The 20,672-nt window shown below is 41.5% G+C and overlaps 1 protein-coding gene across 5 annotated transcripts in view; it reads right to left on the bottom strand.

Moving 5' to 3' along the window:
* NCOA7 (nuclear receptor coactivator 7) overlaps nt 1-20,672 on the bottom strand; it is a 156,471-nt gene that overhangs the window by 27,486 nt on the left and 108,313 nt on the right. For 3 of the 5 annotated variants that reach the window (XM_045010751.1, XM_045010750.1, XM_045010755.1), the window contains 4 exons: nt 18,266-18,391; nt 15,911-16,095; nt 12,549-13,594; nt 11,112-11,280 (listed from right to left, as the gene is read on the bottom strand). In XM_045010751.1, coding sequence (XP_044866686.1) covers nt 11,112-11,280; nt 12,549-13,594; nt 15,911-16,095; nt 18,266-18,391 — 1,526 coding nt within the window. The remainder of the gene's footprint in view (nt 1-11,111; nt 11,281-12,548; nt 13,595-15,910; nt 16,096-18,265; nt 18,392-20,672) is intronic. The other 2 variants (XM_045010754.1, XM_045010752.1) reach the window with 1 other exon arrangement.

The following is a 20,672-nucleotide window of genomic DNA, read 5'->3' as shown; positions in this document are numbered from 1 at the left end:
CTGTTTTTACTGAATTTAAGTTCTCATTTTAAAATTTTGTAAAAAGTGACTCTGGTTGCAAAGAACAACATTCCAAAGGCAAGGCCAAATCCAGTGTGATCTTTCAGAGTCTGTGGACAGCCTGTAACAGTAGCCCAGAGATGTATGTAATGCATGGGGGCAGGTAAGAAGGGTGTGTGGGGAGGGGAGTTTAACTCTGAAGTTTAATGGCAATTTACAGTGTCCATTATTAACTATTTCACTGCTCATCACCACAGCAGAACTATTTAGCTAACGTGCTTCTCCAAAGTGGTTGGATAACAGAAATTAGCGATTCAAAAAAGGGAGTGGAAAATAAAAGTTATGTGCACTACACAGGCTGAGCAAATCTGGGGATGATCAACCGTAAACAGCGAGGGGAGCTTATGGAAGGCTTATTCTCTAGCTATTGAGGACTCTACTCTCTGCAAATCTGAAGCCACTTGACTAACTCAAACAGTTAACAAAATCTGCATGCTTATAAAAATATCAAGCTGTGGAGAGGAGCTTGTGGCTGTCGTAATGGGGGAGGAGATAAGGCTTTTATTTCTAGTTGCAAGATTTTTTCCCCCATGGACAACTTCAGCAGAAGGATCTTTCCCACTCCTGACTTGCTCAAGAAACAGGAATGTAACAATGATCCCTATGCTGAATGGATCAGGAAGTTTCCACATTCATTTGATCAACAGTTTTAAAATTTCTAAAGGGACAACAAAATGTCCAAGTTCCTTACAGACTCATTTTTAGCTTAACCTGTAGAATACAGTCACAGTTGAGCTAGACATGTCTGACGTGCAATACTCTGATCCAAAGTTTGGGAAGCTAGCTAAATTTCTACTAATCCCTGTGAAGGGACTAATATGCAGAGAGCTACTGTTGTGAAAGCATGTTTGAAAGTATTTATGTTTGTGAAAAAAAAATTCTATGAGAGCTAAACAAATTCACACACTGTAGATCCAAACCAGATTCTATAATGTATGTGACAACCTCAAAAACAAAGCCAGACAAGAGGATGGACTGAGAGAACCAGTACGAGCCATTAATACCAGTTTCTTAAAACATTATACTGTGCATGTACTGAAAAACTACTATGTATGCTTACAGCACTGTCTACTTATAAAACTGTGTGGTTAGCATTCGCTAAAATCCCATGTACATTTCATGTAAATTAGGTGCAGTCCTTGTACCACGGTGCAAGAAAAGTTTTGCATCACTGACCTATTTAAGAGGCAGGCAACTGTGGAGAGGTTTTTTATTTTTTTAAATTATTATTTTGACTAAGGCCAGTTTTACTGTCTAATTCAGTCATCTGCTTTTCAAAGCAAGGTCCTTGTATTAGGCGGTCATACAAGAAAAGGAGGTCAGTTGTTCAAAGGATGAAATGATGTCCCTTTTGAAGGTAACTGAAGAAGTGATATACAACACATCACCTCTGCTTCAGTGCATTATAAATGTCAAAATGGAGGAATTCGCAGTTCTTACTTTCTAAACATTATAACTGTCAATTTCCTAACTCAAAAAGTGTGGCATCCAACATGGGGAAATCCTACCTAATTTTGCAGATAAAGAGGACATGATCACAGAACTAAAAGTTAAGGGTTGCCTAGATGCATGCAACTGTGACTGGATTACATTTGTATGTCCACAGAGATAGAGTCCGAGCCAGTAATATATATAGTTAGTCCTTTACAAGGGCCATTTCACAAAGATGAAAATTATAAGTCAGATCAGCTAGGAGAAAGAACAGAAAAATGTTAGTGATAATTGGGAACTGTTCAAGAATGTTTTACTAGATGTTCTAAAGGCAAAAAACCCAAGAAAGAAGGCTATGTTGGTTAAACAAAAAAACCCAAACCAACCCCCCAACCCATACCCTTGCTTAGAGGGGAACTGAACGCAGCAATAAAAATAAATATATAACAAATGGAAAAAAAGGGAAACTGATAGTAGTGAATATACATTAGAGGTGAGAAACTGTAGGAAATTGATAAGGAGGCAAAAGGACACATGACAAAATCCATGGCCAGCAGAATTAAGGACAATAAGGAGAGGCATACAAGAACGAAAGGAATCCTGACAATGGTACTGGTCCATTATGTAGAACTGTCACTAATAATGCAGCAAGGCAGAATTATTCAAAAATATCTGTGTTCTGTATTTGGTAAAAAAGCTAATGTTTTCATATCATATGAGGATGATTAAATAACTCTACATAAGTAACTTAAGGGCATGTTACATAGTAGCTACTGAAGTTAAACATCTTTAAATCAAGAGATCCAGATAACTTGCATCCAAGAGTTTTAAAAGAGCTGCCTGAGTAGTACTTTTTAAATAGGTCTTGGAACACTGGGGGAGGTTCCAGAAAACTGAAAGAAAAGCTTATGTTATGCCAATATTTAAAAGGGGGAAAACAGAACAACCCACGTAATATCCCCGACTTCAATCCTGGGAAAAATAATGGAATGGCTGATATGGGACTCAATTAATAAAGAAGGGTAATTGAATTAAGGCGGATCAGCTTAGGTTTATAGAAAAATATCTCAAACTAACTTGGTATAATTTTTTATAAGATTTTTGATAATTAATTTAAATTAATAGCCTGATGTTATATACTTGGATTTCTGAACGGCATTTGACCTAGTACTGCACAACATGTTGTATCGTTCTAGTTTCTTAATCAAAAATCAACAAGCACATATTCAATTAATTAAAAACTGGCTAACTGATAGGTCTCAAAATATAATTGTAAATAGGGACAGTCATTGAGCAGGAGCATTTATAATTGGTTCCTCCAGGAATCAATTCTTAGTCCTATGCGATTTAATATTTTAGCAATGATCTGGAAGTAAATATAAAATCTAGAGCTGATTGAAATTCAGAAATGTGGGAAACTCCAACATTTAAAAAAAAAAAAAAAAAAGAAAAATTAGTTCAGAATCACAATGAAGATGAAATTATAAACTTTCTTACAAAAAAATCAGTTGGGTTAATCAAAATGGCCTATTTTGATTTTTTAAAATATTTAATTTTCTTTTTATTATATTTTCTTTTATATTTTTATTTGAGAACTTGGTGACTGGTTTTTGAAATAAATAATTGGTATAAATTGGTTTGGTGGTATTCTAACTGACAATCTGTAATTTTTATTCTAATTATTTGGGAACTGGTACGGTAATTGATTAATAAAATATTAGACATTTCAAAACTAAAAGGAGTTTTTAAATGAAAAATCAAAGTATTACATTTCACCTTTTTCAGAACAGAACATTTGGCCTTAACAAAATGCTTTGTTTCAAATTTTTTTTCCTGAAAGCAAATTTCATTGACATCAACACATCCCCACAGAATGTTTAGTTTTCCATGAATCAGCACTTTCTAAGAAGAAAAACACTGTGTTGGAAAATTTTTGACCATATCTAATAAAATCCATCACTGATGAAATTTGTAAATGACAAAGATTGGGGAGCAGTAAATAAGAAAGAAGAGAGGTCACTGATACAGGGTGGTCCGTCTTGCTTGGTAAGCTGGGCACAAGCAAATAATATGTATTACAGTATAACTAAGGCAATGTCTACACTAGAGAGCTTATAGTGGCACCGCTGTACCGATGCAGCTGCACCGCTGTAAAATCTCTGGTGTACCCGGTCTATGCTGACAGGGGAGAGCTTTCCTGTTGACATAATTAAACCACCCCCAATGAGTGGCAGTAACTATGTTGGCGGGAGAAGCTCTCCAGCCGACATAGTGTTGTGCACACCATCACTTATGTCGACATAACTTATATTGCCGGTTTGGGGGGGGGGGAGGGGCTTCCATACCCCTTAGCGACATAAGTTTTGCTGACGTAAGTGGTAGCGTAGCCATGGCCTAAATGTAAGGTCATACATCCAAGAACGAAGATGCAGACCATACTTAGGCCTTGTCTACACTGCAGAGTTTTGTCAGCATAAGGCAGCTTTTGGCAACAAAACAGTGGAGGCGTTCACACTGCAATGCCTGGCGACAAAATACAGATGAGAGACAGAGCTTTTTGCGGCAAAGTTAAAGCAACAAGATGTCAGCATACTCCAGTGGTTCTCAACCTATTTATCATTGTGGGCCGCATATGCAGCTTTCTATGTATTATGTGGGCTGCATCCACACAATATATATACTACCTGTATGGCCCTGAGGCTGTCACGTGGGCCACATCTGTGCGCTGACTGGGCCACAAGTGGCTTGCAGGCTGCAGGTTAAGAACCACTGGTGTAGACACGGCCATTCGTTATATCGCCAGAGCTGGCCTCCCCCAGTATCCCACAATGCCTGCCGTAACCGCTCTGCTCACTGTTTTGAACTCAGCTGCCCTGCAGGCATGTGCCCCTCTCAAAGCTCCAGGAAGTTCTGACAGCTGAGCATGCCTCCAGAATCCTCTCCCTCTGCACTAGGAACACAGCAGCAGGCAGTCTGCTGCTGGGGGCGGGGGCGGCAGGGACTGCTGTGCAGAGCCAGGGAGGGAGGCAGGAGCTGATGGCTGCCCCCATCTAGCTATGCAGTCATAGCCTTTTCAAAGCCTCCCTTTTCAAAGCTCCAGGAAGCTTTGACATTCCTCAGTGTGGAGAGCTCACAGAGCTGCTGAGGATGTTGCTCCCAGCAGCTGGAGAATCACAGAACCATAGGCAGGCAGGCAGAGTGGGCTGCTGCTGCGGGAAGGATGGTAGAAGAGACTGCTGAATTGTCCAAAGCTGGGTGCTGATGTGTATGGGGGAGGTCTACATACTTGGTTTCTGTCTCTCCCCACACACACACACTACCTGTCACATACTCTTTTTCCCCCCACCCCCTTTCGCCCCCCTTCAGTTGAAAAGCAGCTGCAATCTACTAGGATGCCCTTGGAACAATGCAATTGAGAAACCTGCATCATGTGACACTATACCTGCCCCATGAGGCATTGCAAACCCTTCCCAAAGCACCCTGCAGCAAGTTGCACAGTGGGATAGCTTTCACAATGCACTACTCTCTGTGTCAATGCTAGAGCTATTAGTGTGGATACGCTCTGCTGACACAAGAAGCATAGTGTGGACATGCAACAGTGGTTTAATTAAAGTGCTTTAATTAAAGCAGCATAATTTTTTTCTACAAAACTCTGTAGTGAAGACGAGGCCTTACAGGATGGGCTACTCTATCATGGGAAGCAGTGACTGAAAAATACTTCAGTGTAATGGTGGATAATCAGCCGAATGCAAGCTTGCTGCGCAATGCTGTGGTTAAAAGGGCTAACATGATCATTTGGAATAGGAAATATTAAGTACAAGTAAGGATGTTCTATTACCTCTGTATTTGGCACAGGTGTGATTGGCTACTGGATTTTGAAATATTGGAGAGGGTTCAGAGAAGAACCACAAGAATGATTAAAAGGGTTAAAAAAAATGCCATATAGTGAGAGAGACTGAAGAAGTTCAATCTATTTAGCATATCAAAGAGAAGGTTAAAGCGTGACTATAAGGGAACAGATATTTGATAAAAGAGGGCTCTTTAATCTAGCCGACAAGATCCAGTGTATAACAAGATCCAGTGGCTGGAAATTGAAGCTAGATAAATTCAGACTAGAAATAAGGTTAAAAAAAAAATTAACAGTGGAAGGACTTTCTAAGGTTTGTGGTAGATTCTCCATTACTGGAAATTTTAAAATCAAGATTGGATGTTTTCCTTGAAGATATTCTCCAGTTCAAACATGAGTTCATTCAGGGAAGTCTCATGGCTTGTGTTATATAGGAGGTCAGACTAGACAGTCACAGTGGTCCTTTCTGGCTTTAGCATCTATAAAGGATATATGAACGTGAACATCCAAGGCACCTACTGGCTGCATACCTAGAACACACTGCAAACCTATTATATCTTTTACTTGGTATCTTGCCTATCTGGAGTTCCAAAGGGCACTGGACATCACCCAAGGAGTCCAATCCTTAACTTTATCCAGTCTGCTCCATTAATCATATGAATAATAGGAAAGGGAGGGAAATTTTGGGTCAGCCTCTCCAGATGGCCCTAGCACCAATGTCCAGAGTCATGTCAAAATCCAAACGGCTCCCTGTCACACCACCCATGATGTACAGTCCTGGTGTATTTGACATAGGACCATGTATGATTCTAGACCTTTGCTAGTTAGAATAGAATTCAACTTTTTGAAATTAAAGTTGAGATCCAACTTTAATAACCACTAATCTCCTCTCAACTGACAAAATGTCACAGTTTGTTTACAGCCAGGGTTCCCATGAACAAAAGACAAACCAGCAAGAATCTCATCTTTTAAAATCAACTGTGTTGGAAACAGAAATTGCCCATATTCATCAAGCACCAAAACCTATTACCTCTCTTTCCTGAAGCTACTGTCTGCATCAAACATAACAAGTGAGTGCCAATGAGAGAGCGCCTGATTCCTGGATGCTGATAACAAGGCAAAAAATAAATCCATACATTTGCCTGGTGAAAGGCTACTGCAGGTAACTGACAAGGTTTACTTTTTAATATGGAAACTACCCTGAATATTGTAGTAATTAGAAAAAAAATTAATGTAGCATGCACATGTGTGTTTTGAATTTGTAAGTGTATATTTGGCATATCAGGCTTGAATCCAGAACTGTGCACTTCAGTCCCTGCAAAGCAGAATTTAAAACAAAAATGAAGAAATTATTGAATAGTGTGTTTCACCTTGAATCATTTCATACTAGTCTTCCTTAATCTGTGCATCATTGTTTTTTCACCACTTTCCATACATACCTTAAACTAAAAACCATTCTACAGTTGTGTTTATTTTCCAGCACTAGATATTTTTCCTCTTAATGCCTTTAAATAAATAATTTTAAGAGTAGCTCACCAAACAGTCTAATATCCTCAACAACAACTGAGAATCAATTCAGAAATGTAATTCTACAGATTCACTTAGCTCCAGCAAAATATAAAGCCATACAATTCAAGCCCACTTATACTTACTCTCCAACGCTGTAAGCAACACCCATTGTCAGGTCTACCAGCAAGCGAATTAGTTACTCTCAGTCACTGTCCAAAAGCATTAGAGCTACTCTGCCAGTTAGCAGCGCAAGAAGTTCCCTTATGTAGTGCACTTTTTTCAGCTGAGACTTCTTTAATGATTACATCTTCCCAGTTACGTGCTGGAGACAAGGACTGCTGCGATTTTGCAATCAAAAGAGCAGCCTTGGAGTCACCGATTAACTCAACTACATCATCAGGGATAATGGGGAGACGTATTTTTGGGACTTTCTGTAATTTGTAAGTCATGTATTGCACGAGAAGGAATGCACTAGAAGAATTAAGACAGAAGACAAGGTGGATACATGATTCGTTACAGTTTTGTGACCCCACAGGAAGCAAATACTGGGTTCTGCACATTTTTTTTTAAAAGTTGTATTAAAAGCTATTAAAACAGTTAAAACTAAGGAATAAAATTTTTTGTGTCTCCACGACTGATGTTTCAGGTGGCTTACAGAAAACACTGAAAAACAGATTAATTCAGACAGGTATATGATGGTATGATACCGAATTTGAAAATCATGAAGTAACTTTTTGCATGTGACTTTAGCACTCATGAAACGTACCTGACTGAAAGACCTGGGTGCCTGCACTATGTATGCACACAGCAAGTACTACACTAGGAGGGGCAGTTTAAGTCCCCACTATCTCTGCAACACTGAAATGCAGGCACCTGTGGGGCTAATTACAGCAGTGGTTTAACAGCAGTACTACATGGAAGTTTAGGATGGGGTGAACTCAAAGTTGAAACTATGGGGGAAATTTCACTAGACAGAATGACTGGGAGCATGGATACTGATTTCGCCACATTCTGGCTACAGTTTTTTTTTGGTTTTTTTTTTAAAGATACACTAAGATGTCACACAGGTTACTACAGGGGTGGCCAACCTGTGGCTCCGGAGCCACATGCGGCTCTTCAGTAGTTAGTACGTGGCTCCTTGTATAGGCACCGACTCCGGGGCTCAAGCTACAGGCGCCAACTTTCCAATGTGCCGGAGGTGCTCACTGGTCAACCCCTGGCTCTGCCATAGGCCCTGCCCCCACTCCACCCCTTCCTGACCCCTCCCCTGAGCCTGCCGTGCCCTCGCTCCTCCCCCCCAGAGCCTCCTGCACGCCACGAAACAGCTGATTGGGAGGTGCGCAGAGGAAGGGGGACGTGCTGCAGCAGGGCTGCCAGTGGTTGGGAGGCGCAGGGAGCGGGGGGGGTGAGGGGGGCGAGAGCTGGTGGGGGTTGCTGACGTATTACTGTGGCTCTTTGGCAATGTACGTTGGTAAATTCTGGCTCCTTCTCAGGTTCAAGTTGGCCACCCCTGGGTTACTATGACTGGGTTGCATGGGGGAGACTGGTTTCACTGGTGGCAGGTTGAGAGGGTTTGTATGTGGCTATTGAGCCTATCTAGGTTGGGTTTGGGGTTTTTTTGTACATGTGGAATAAATAATTTCATCAGCACCTTAAGGTTTATAACTAGACAACGCTTTTTTTTGATCTACAGAAAGAAACAAAAACAGCCCTACATGATCTGCTGTTCACAGCTTTCCCACGGAACAGCACAGTGAAACAGACCTGATTATGGACAGCAGTGGAACTGTCAAGGTTTTGAATAGCAGCTCTGAAAGTCACCAGTCTTGTTGATTTCACTGTGAGGCTCTTTGACAAAGACCAGCAGCAGAGGTATTGGAGCTGTCAGCCTGCAGACTCAGTGGCAGCAGTTCACATTTAGAATGATTTCTTTGTAATCACAAGGGCTAAAAAATTAGTTTAAAAAAAATAGCTTAATTATACATGGCCACTTCACTCACCAGAAGAATTTTCTACTCCTCAATGACAAGGCCGCAAGTTATTTTTCAAGCATGGCTAAGGTTAATATATATTTCAGATTTATCCTTGAACACAGAATAAGCACCCAGAGAAAGACCTTTAGCATTTTATTAATACAACATTAAATTAGATACACCACCTAAAAAGCAATACTGGCCTTGCATTAAGTTACAGTATCACTCAACCTCTGAAGTGCTGGCTCACATTTTAATCTAGAATTTTCTTAATCTACAATTTTGTGACCCCACTGGAAGCAAGTACTGGGTTCTTCACATAGCCAGTGAATTAAAAGCTATCTTCAACTACAGCTCAAACCACTATAAATTTAACTACTACCAACATTCCAGCTGGATTAAACCTTTATCTCTGAGTCAGCAAGTTCCACACCACTGCTCTGCTTAACTAACTCCTTTCTAAAATGCACCCGGGGATCAGACATAGCTAATTTTATCTTTGTTTTTTGTATTCTGAAACTATTGGAAGATTAGGAAAATATGATTTTTAAAAAATGACTACAGCTTAAACCCGCTGACTGATATTTGCAACAGTGGGATAATTCTCTCTCAATTTTTCGATCATCAATAAAACTAACTGAGCAGCTCTGCATATTATGCGAGTCCATTATAGCAATACAATTGCAGAATGCTGGGGGGCAAGGGGAGGAAGAGGGTAGGAGCGTTGTATGTGGAAAGCGGCAGCCGCTGGAAAAAATCCCTCTCAAAACATAAGTCTGAAAAAGCCCTACCATTGCAAAGATCATTTAGCAATATGAAATGAGACTTTAGGTCATTGACTGCATTAAAGCCTTATTTCAACAAGTTTGATGAGCAAATACAGCCAGTTATGTTCTTTTGTCCATCAGTGAAAGCTAGATGTTACTGATACAGTGAAATGCAGGTAAGCAGTTTTAGCAAACTGGTCCACATCTGCCAAAAAGGAGAAAAATCAAGAGCATGGCTTAACGGGTGATTTACTTTGAAAAATGACCTTTAAAATAACTGGCATTGCGGGTTCTGCATTTATTGCTGCTCACTGACCTACTAGCAAACTACGCTAACTTGCTGTGTAAGAAGATAATTTGTGCCAACCCCACAAACTCAATCTGGGGAGTTTAAAAAAAAAAACCCCAAAAAAACCCCACATTGGCTTCCTTTTGGCTTGTACACATCACTGTAGTTGTTAGGGCAGAATTGGGTTTGCAGGATCTCTAATTTACACCAAAGAAGCCCCATTGACTTCCATCCATATTTTGACACTTACATAATTTGTAACTGCTCAAATGAAATTGACCGGCAGAGTTTGAAATTGAACTGAAAAAATGCAATGTGTAAGCCTGAATAGATCCAGCTCATTCTCTCACATAATTGTGTTGGCTCCATGCTGCTAACAAAACTTTCGGTAGGACGACACTGGCCACGTTCTAAAGCATTTGACAGACAATCAGTCTCCAAATACAAACTGAGAACAGATGTGAGTAAGAAGATGCCATTTTTACATAACCGCATTGAAATGCAGACCTAAGTATTGTACTCTTGAGCTCTGATGGAAGCAATACCCTTTGAAATGCCCACTTTTGACAGGATTTCTCTGCAGCAGCCACATGACTATCTTTACAAGCTACAAATTCCAGTGGAATAAATAATATTTTAACAGGCTAGAAATTCAAGTGAATCATGATGCTCTAATGAAGTCTCTGGAACTTATTCTATGGCTCTTAGAATAAGTTTAAGCAAGAAATTATTCAACTGCTATACACAATATATCCTTCCAGCAGAGTAAGTTGTTCTTTTCACAGTGGTCTCCTTCAATTCAGAATACAAGAAACGAAGGCTCAGTGAAAAGGAAAAAAAATAAATCTAATTCCTGTGCGCAGGAATCCAACCCTCCTTTGTTGAACATTGTTTATTACAATTTATACTCTTCTAAACAACGGAAGCAGGAATAACTGAACTTCTTTGACAGTCACTCCTTCGTCCCCACCTCCCAAACACCTCTCTGCTCACATGCTGCTAAGGAGGAGTATGCTTTCCTTTGCGCTTCCAGTCCCTCTTCACCCCATACACTTCCCCTGCATCCTCAAGAACACCACACAGACTCTTTACCTCCTCGCATTCCTGCTGCATTTGGGCTCTTGGGCAAACTTTGGTGTGGGATACAGGATCTCAGGATTTGCCCCTAAAATTGTTGATGTGGTTGATAATTAATGAAGAGACAAATGCGTTTTGTATCATGCACTGCAGCCTACCTTTCCCGAGGAACAGCAAACCAGTACTCCGGCTGCTTTCTCCTTTTACCATACTGCTGTGCCATGGTGGTGCTTTGAGTAACAAAGGACTTTCTCATGGGCTTGCCCACTTTGATACACAGGAACATGGGAGGGGTCTTGCTTTTCTCCTCTTTTGAAGGAAGCATATCTGAATCAGAAACAAAAGGAATGATAGGCTTCCAGTACAGTGCTGGTAGCTTAGATACAGACACAAAGATCAATCTCCTTCTGGGAAGGAATATTCAACACTTTGAGTTTACCACATTCACCCTGGGAAGGCTTGAAGGCCACCGTTTCCATAAGACAGATAGATGCCCAAGAACGGTCAGTGGCACACAGATCTTTTCCAAAAAGGAGAGATTTAATTTCCCCGCCCCGCCCCCACACAGACACAATTTGTGACCTAGACTATGATTCTCCTCTCACCTACTCTGGTGTAAATCAAGGATTTTTCCACTGAAGTCAATGGAGTTTGTTACCCTGGTTTTAAGGGAGAATCAAGCCCTTAGACTTGAAAAAAGAAACACCTCACACATGCTGTGTAAACTGGAGGTCAGTTTGGCTTGGGTTCAAGAGAATTCCACATTTTCCAATGTGCTCCTATATTTCATCTATAGTCACATAATAGTAGAACAAAAAGAATGGTGACTCAGCAAGACTGTGCTTATACTCCTGCTCAGCAGCACATCTTGGGTGGTCCAGAAGCACAAAAAGGACTAAGAAACAGTATAAACATGTGCACGCCTGCACGCACGCACACACACACACACACACACACACACACACACACACACACACACTCTTTTGAGTCATTATGTTGCTATGTATCACTCTGGATTTTTACACATTAGAAGTACATTGGCAGTCTTCAATGAAACTGCAGATCATGTCAATACATAGCAAAATAATAGTAATCTTTCAGCCACTGCTTGTCACAGTCAACACTATACGTGGATGACATTTTATTGCACTTATTGCTAAAATGTTACAAAAAATAGTTACTAAACATGAACAAAGCACACTAGCCATCTGTCAAACTTAGGAGGGTGGGGAAGCACTGGAATGGGTTACCTAGGGAGGTGGTGGAATTTCCTTCCTTGACAAAGCCCTGGCTGGGATGATTTAGTTGGGAATTGGTCCTGCTTTGAGCAGGGGGTTGGACTAGATGACCTCCTGAGGTCCCTTCCAACCCTGATATTCTATGATTCTCTGAAACTCAGTAGCCCAAACTATTAGAAGGGATCCTTTTTCTCATACATTACTTCTGGATTGAGAATTTGTACGGTCAAGTTATCGCCTGAAGATTTATATTGTAAAATACCAAACTACACTGAAAAAGAAACAAATAGTAGTGAGCACTGAACTGATGCTGCCCAGCTCCCACAATTAACAGAATAAGCATCGACAGAGACCTACCTTCAATTGGTACTTGAATTCTCTGTAACAGCCACAGTCTGATTTCTGAATTATTGTCCAACTGTGTTTCTTGACACACCTTGTCCAGAGATGGTACCGATGAAGATTTCACAGACTCTTTAAGATCCTTTTCCTCCACTGCAGCCAAACAGACTTCCAATGAAGGCTCTTTTCTTTCAATGCAGCTTGAATCCCCACTTTTAACTGCAAGAAGTTTGTTAACTTGGGACTCTGAACAGCTAAGTGTGAGGTCTACACCTGTTGCTTTATTGTTTTCACCTTCACCAATTCCAGCCTTATGTAGGTTTTCAGAAGGCTGTGACCCATCTTTATCTTTACTGAGGTAAAACTCAATAAGTTTGTTTTTATCTAGCTCCTTTTGAATGTCCAGTGTAGTCTCCACCTTACCTGTCGGGGAACTGGCACACTTGTTTACTTCTGGCATGACATCTTGCTTCTCACATGATTCTGAGTCTAGATCAGCTTTGGGTTCAACATCATTCTTTTTGCCCAAGGAATCAAATGCCAGTAGGTCCTGGACTTCTGAAACAGATTTGGTTACTTGCGACCTGGCTTTCCCCAACTCCTTGAGGTCAAAAGAAAAGCCTTCTGTTACTGCATCTTTTCTGTCTAATCTGGTATTTGTAAGAGATGCAGTCTCTTGGAGTTCAATGAAGTCATCATCTCCTCCTTCTATAAGGGAACATTCTTTGGTTTTGGAGTCTGAAGCAGCTTTTTCCCCAGAAGGTTCCTTGGTATGTGCCCCTACAGCGGACCTTTCAGATGCTTCAGCAGAGGCCATGCCATTGGGAGGTTCCAATGACTTAGCTTCCATTGAAATAGTGCTGTCAGAAGGCTTAAGAAGTTCAAAATCTGCAGATTTCTCCTTGTCCAAAGGCTTTATTGATTTGGAATCATCCCCATTTTGCTGCCTCTTTTCCTTGCTCAGGGACTTGAATTTGCTGAAAGGGTTGATATCTTTCTCAGAGGAAAGGTCTTCCCACTCTCCCGGCCTGTACAAAGGACAAAGATCCTTTGGAATGTCACTGTCAGGAGAAATGGTGGATGTACGTGGGATGTTAAAAACAAAATGGAAACGAAACAAAATGGCAAAGAAAACAACTTAAATATGTGAAAATGATTTTAAACAACAAAACCAAACCAAAAATGGCTTCCTTGAAAATAAAACGTAAGCCAGCTGAAATACATGGTATCAAAATGAAGAAACTGTGGGAAGTAAAACTTTTAAAAGATGAGTAATTCTGCAGCGTATATCTCTTGGGGGGAAAATGGTACATATTTAACTGACATTGTATGCATCATCAGGTATTCAATAATACAAAAGTAAGGCCAGCTGGTGTAAAATGGCATTGCTTTACTGAAGTCAAAGGACCTGCACTGATTTGCACCAGCTACGGATCTAGCCTTGTTTATTCTGTTACTTCTCATCCCTTATAAAAGAAGAGTGGTATGTCTGGGACAATGCTCCAGACTCTTGCAGCATTCCTGCTTCTTTAACTGGTAGAAGTTAATTATTGAAAGTACAGAAAACCACAGAGAGAATCTCCTCTACATTTTTTAAGCACTTACACAACTTTAGAGCTGTAAGTGCCTTAAAAAGCTTAAGTTACTTGTTATTCCCCCAATACTAAACTTGACCATTTGACTGCAGAATCTCCCCAAAAACTCTAGGGATGGGTGAGGCAACCCATCAAAGAGCCTGAAATTAGGAAAATCCTGGAAATATAAGGACATATAGCTCAAGATCTTTATTTACTTTGTTATTCACATAGGTCAAGTTTAAAGAGCCTGAGAACAGATAATGAAAGCTTATATATTTTCCCATGAAGATACTGGGATGCAAAGTATGGTATAGAGGTCTAAACAGCTAAGACAGGAAACCCTATGACTAAGGATCACATTATGCCACAGAGGTCACAGATTCTGTAACATTCAGAGACCTCCGTGACATTTTCCACCTCAGCCCTAGGGCCCCGGAGACCTGAGCTGCCGTGGGCAGGCCCTGGAGCCCCAAGCCGCCCCATTGTTTTTAGTAAAAGTCACTGACAGGTTGAGGACTTCTGTGAATTTTTGTTTATTGCCTGAGACCTGTCAGTGATTTTTACTAAAAATCACGGTGACAAAATCTTAGTCTTACCTATGACTATATCACCACTATACATCTCTCCAGGGCTAGCTGCCTTTGTTCTGCATGGCTGAGATGTTATGACTAATTTTTTTGTTGGGCAGGGGAGGAGAGGGAAGATGACACATTTACTTAAACGGTGAAACCATGTTATCTGCATTGAGAAGACAGGTTGTTTTCTAGATCAGACCTGTGGACAGTGTTCATCATCAAGGTATAATTGACCAAGTGTAAGTGAAAATACCAGGTAAGAAAACACTGCTGTGTATTAGAAGTAATTAAATGGGTTACGATCTCTTATTCCTACCTAAGAGGACTGATATTTTGGAGGTTTGTGGGAGGTAGTGCTGCAACCAGAAATGTTTAAAAATACCTGTTCCATTCACCAATATAGTCACAATAGCAACAGCAAGCAATCTGAATGAAAACTAATCAGTAACATTCTGTAGTCACCTCCCTTCCATTAAAATTGTGGAACACTTTCTGGGGGGTCTCAATCAGTTGTAGAAACTAACCCGCAGGAATAAATATCACAAACCTAAACATTACACCTGCCATGCCATCTTTCTCTCTGCCTTTGGACATTTTCACTGTCCTCTGTCTCTTAGGTTTTGATACCTACTACACGTGTCTCCTTTTCTGCTGTTGAAAAGTTTATTTTCCTTCATCTTTTATAGCAATGACTCTCAACCTTTCCAGACTACTCTACCCCTTTCAGGAGTCTGATTTGTCTTGCACACCCCCAAGTTTCACCTCGCTGGAAAAGTACTTGCTTACAAAATCAGACATAAAAATAAAAATTGCTTACTTGCTTGTTTTTACCACGGTATATAAATATTGTACTTACATTTCAGTGTACAGTATATAGAGCAGTATAAACAAGTCATTGTCTGTATGAAATTTTAGTTTGTACTGACTTCACTACTGCGTTTTATGTAGCCTGTTGTAAAAGTAGGCAAATATCTAGATGAGCTGATGTACCCCCTGGAAGACATCGGGTACCCCCCAGGGGTATATCTACACCTGGTTGAGAACCACTGTTTTATAGGACATCACACCTTTCTGCCTTTCTCCAGCACTCTTTCCTTTAAGGCACTGTTAATTGTCTCTTCCCATGAACTTTATTACCACTCCCACCAAACCTCTCTTTTCTTGTGCTGATTTCCCCTCCCCGGCTGATAAGATGTAAACACAATCAGGAAAGAACACTCCTTACGATGGCAGGGCATCTTTAATCTTCATGTGTGAGATATCATTGTAGAGGGCTATCGAGACAACCTCCTCCATAGGGCAGATGAGCCCATACTCTTCACAGCCATTCTCAATTACCAGAGGATCCGACTTATGTGGGTCAAACATGATGTTGTTTGGAGTCACTATCATGACACCCCCAACTACACCCTAATAAAAACAAATAAAGAGAGAGTTAGCACATCAAATCTAATCACTGACCAGAGGTCACTTTAATGAATAGCTCAGTGTCAACCTTTACGTTATTTGCCTAGTATAATACTCTCTCTCATCTCTCTTTATATCCCTGTGGGGCAATATTTTCTAACAGAACGCTCTGGCTTCCAACTGCATGGGGCCAGATATTATACTGAAGGATAAATAAAAAGAGAACTCTTTGGAACACTCAAAATGCTTAGCTGACAAGGACAGTGTTATAAAGAGGATTCAAGGTACTTAACTTTCATCCCTGGCTGCTATAAACTGGAGCTACAGCTTGTTAATTAACCAGAAGCAAGAAAAGACTATTTTTTTTAAACCCACCGGCAACTTTTTATTTTGGCTACACCTGCCTGGTAAATCTGTGCTAGCAGCCCTCTCTCAACCTGCTGGCACGGATTTCTGCACACATACAGGGCCTCCCAGTAATAGGGACATGGAGATGTTGCTGTACTGACACCAGATGAATCTAGGATTCCACATCCCCTTTCTTGAGAGAGCCGTCTGGTACATAGAAAATCTCTTCTTGACCTATTTTACAGGCATCCAACATGGTAATTCCATTCTCCACCCTCCAATGGCTCTCTGGCCAAGCTGGGAATTTACACTGCTGTGGAAACAATTTTTAACTCTTGGAAATGACTAGACCTGGGTTGGATGAATGACCGTCTCCCACAACCGGACATGGGGCTCATGGATGTGGCCTTTTAGTAGCCTACAATCATGACCAAAATTGTCAGCAATACTGCATTTGATCAGAAGTCATTTGACAGACAGCTGTCATAGAGCCCAAATGACCACAAGATTAACCTGCATAACACTGCAAGCATCACTAAGGAAAAGGCTAGTCAACCAGCAAGTCATGCCAGTGCAGGCTAGGAAGCCAGAGGAAGAGATACAACAAAACTAACAGATCGATACTAGGGAGCACGTGTTGCCTTTTGTTTGTGGAGCAAAGGCAAGATATACCGGTACTTTGCACATCCTTCTTCTGTGTGTATAGCGGGAGGTTCTGCCATTCAGACTCACAGGTGTCAAAGTCACTGTTCTCAATACAGACAGCAGAATGCCACATATATAGGCCAAGTTTTGTATTTGGGCCAAAGGGGAAACAGGAATAGATCAGACTCTGCTTGAAGATATGTTGCCAAGACCAAAGTCCACACTGGACTGCTGAGGTGTGAAGCTGTTTTTGGCTCCTAAAGCATACGTAGGCTTCAAAGAAACTGACAGTTATAAAATTTGAAATGGAACCCAGTATCAAAAAAGCTTTACACAAGAAAGCACTGTGTTGTACAAGTTTCTGCACAAGACACACTAGTATTCTGCTACTTTCTACAAAAACTCCAAGTTGGTTAAATGCATATTCCACATCTGTTCAGAAACAGAAAAAGTGAGAGCCCTGAATGTAAATCGTATACAAAACAACAGGACAAAAGAGAAAAAAGCTAAGTTGAAACAATTAGTATCTCAGGTGTTTCCTGTTGACTCCAAAGAACGTGAAAACTCAAGTGTTTAAACACCTTTTATAGGAGATGTAAATGAGAAACAACAAGAGTAAATAAGAAAATAAATAAATGTAGGAAAACAGTTTTCAAACTTCAGGAGTAAGAGAACTAAGATCTGCCCTGATCTTGTGCATTTACCCCTAGAGAGAGTTCAAAGCCAATTCAAGTCACACGTATACTACAACAAACATTTGTCCATTTTATAAAGCGATCCTGTAATTTGATGGAACTTGGCAGTCTCTGCTCAGGCATTTTGTACATCATGATTAATGGAACTATGAAGTGCAATACTCTCTGTACAGGTGTCTTCCAAGCACATGGGCGGGGCCCCCAACATTTCTTGAAAGGAGACCTTTCTAGTAAAAGGCTGTAAAGGAGAAGGAGATGGGTGGGAAGGAAGAGCTATTCTTCCATCAAGCAGTCACTGTATTAGGTAAATGGATGTAAAGAGCAAATATGTCACTATAGTGTGGAGTAACAAACAGAATGTCCAGAGCACTTTCTTACGTTATGCTTCGCTCCCAAACCCGCTGTTAGCCTCTGACTTACACTAACAACAAAGTTCACTCTGTAAAAGGATCTCGAATCAGACACAAGGCCCAAGCTCCACTTACCTTACCGTCTGTGAAGTAACGGCAGTTCATTTTTAAAAATTTGACAACTATTGGTTCATCTTCCTCCGAGGTAGATGACAGGACTCGCTCAATTGGTTTGAAGGCCTTTCTTGCCAAGTCAGCATCCTTTAAAAAGCAAAAGCCTCAGTGCAAAACATCAGGACCAGTTTCACAGACATTTTTCTTCTCAGATTTTGAAAAATTAAAGACCAAGGTGCATTAACAATTTTCCTTTTGGTTTAAAGAAAGAACACAGCCAGATTTATATTTCATACTCCACCCAGCATGTGTCCACATTTTGTTTATAACATTAGATAGATAGATAGATAGATAGATAGATAGATAGATAGATAGATAGATAGATAGATAGATAGATAGATAGATAGAACTCCAAGTAAATGAGACACAAGAAATTAAGGAAAAAAACAAAACCACCCACTACAAAAGTTTCCAATTAGACACCTAAGTTAACCACACTAAGGCCTAAGTTCCCTGTAAACTACGCAGCCACGTAGTAGCCTATTTAGCGCCACGCAGAGGCTTAGAGAACGCACCCGGGGGCCTGCCTCAGCCGGGGGAGGGACAACTCACCCTGCGGCACAGACCTACCACAGCCAGATCGGGCCCAGGTACAGCCCCAGGCGTGGCCGGGGTGGTGTTGTAGATAAATCTCTGATAATTTTCATATGACTTTACATTGTGCCTCTTCATATAACCTTGTAATAGGTCTACCCATGCGTGACCTCTGTTTTCATGAGACTTTGTATCAAAGCCTCATATAGAAATCTTGTATTAATGAGCCTTGGTATATGGAAACTTTGTATCAAAGCCTCATGTAGAAACTTTGCATTGCCCTTGGTATAATGTTATAGCCCCTAAGGATAGAATAAGATAGAAGAAAAATGTCTTTTTGCTAGCAGTAGAACAAGATCTCCCCCCCACCCCCAACTCCCTTAATCAATTGCCCTGTTGAATGAATGAGGTGTGAATGAGCAAGGCATGGAAGGCAGCATCTCCAGACAGCCTCAACCGTTTGGGGTTGAGGGGCTGGGAGCCAGACACAAGGAAAATAAAACCTGTCAGGTGGGCTCATTAAAGACAAGCAGACATACTGACAGCCTCGGGGGTAAGAAGCAAGCACCTTCTTTTGGAAACACCCTCTTTGCAGCATTGGAACAACACCCAGAAGAAAGCAGGACAAAGAACCAACGGACACAAACACAAATTTTGAATCCGCTACGGATTTGCATAAGAGGGAAGCTGCTATAAAGGTGAGGTGTCTTGCAGAGGACCCTGGGTCTCGTCTTGTCAACATGGGAGCATCAATCTGGATCAGCAGAAGCCCGGCTCCACCCCCTCCCCCATCTAACTCACCTGGCCAGTGCAGTTAGGGGGAGCAACTAATTGGTAACAACAACAAGACGGAGTGTGCTTGTGTGTGTGTGTGTGAGTGCATAAGTGTGATATATATATGTATATATCATATGCATATGATACAATGTTAATTAATACATGTATTACTAATAAATGTGGCGTTTTGCCTTATTCCCCCTGAAAAGATCCTGTGCAGTACTTTAAGTACAACAGTGTGGCTTGGGCCAGCCCCAGGCGCAGCACGGCCCGACCCTGGAGCATTCCGGCCCCAGCCGTGGCATGGCCAGCCTGCCAGGCCCGGGTGCCTATCCTGCAGCCCTTGCCCCCAGAGCTCCCACAGCAGGGACAGGCACCTCTCCCCGCCAGCCCAGGTGCTGCTGTGGGGAGAGAGCACTGGGGGTGGGGGCAGGAAGAGTGCTCTCCCCCCACAGTAGCCCCAGAGCACCCTCCTGCATCCTAAACCCATCATCCCCAGCCCCACCCCAGAGCCCACACCCCCAGCTGGAGCCCTCACCCCCTGCACCCAACCCTCTGTCCCCACCCAGAGCCCCTCATCCCCAGCCCCACCCCAGAGCCTTCACACCCCTTCACCCCAACCCTCTGCCGCAGCCCCCTCCCACAAAAATCACTCGGCCCCACCCCCACCACACGGATGTTGTTATGTGCACCAATATGAATGTGATGTGTCACACCTCCATAACAACAAAATTCATTCTGCACATGGGTGGGAAAAATTAGAGGGAACACTGACCCAATTCTTCAATTTGATTGACATGGAAAGACCAATGAACACAGCCCCACTGACTTTAATGGGACTCCATTTTCATGGATCAGATCATAGGACTGGGGGGGGGGGGGATTGGTTTAATTGTGTAAACATCAGTACAGAAACACCTAAACTCCCAGGAACAACTGGCTCAAACCCATCAGCCGCTTTTAATGCCATTTTCTACAATGCTTCAATTGCAACCTCATCAAAAAATAACTACTTAATAGGATTTAACCTGAGTTTCAAAGCAACAGTGTTCTGTAA

The sequence above is a fragment of the Mauremys mutica genome, chromosome 3, assembly GCF_020497125.1.
Source record: "Mauremys mutica isolate MM-2020 ecotype Southern chromosome 3, ASM2049712v1, whole genome shotgun sequence".
In the NCBI taxonomy this organism is placed as follows: domain Eukaryota; kingdom Metazoa; phylum Chordata; order Testudines; family Geoemydidae; genus Mauremys; species Mauremys mutica.
Note: the sequence above shows the minus strand (reverse complement) of the source record. Positions and strands in the feature narration are given on the sequence as shown.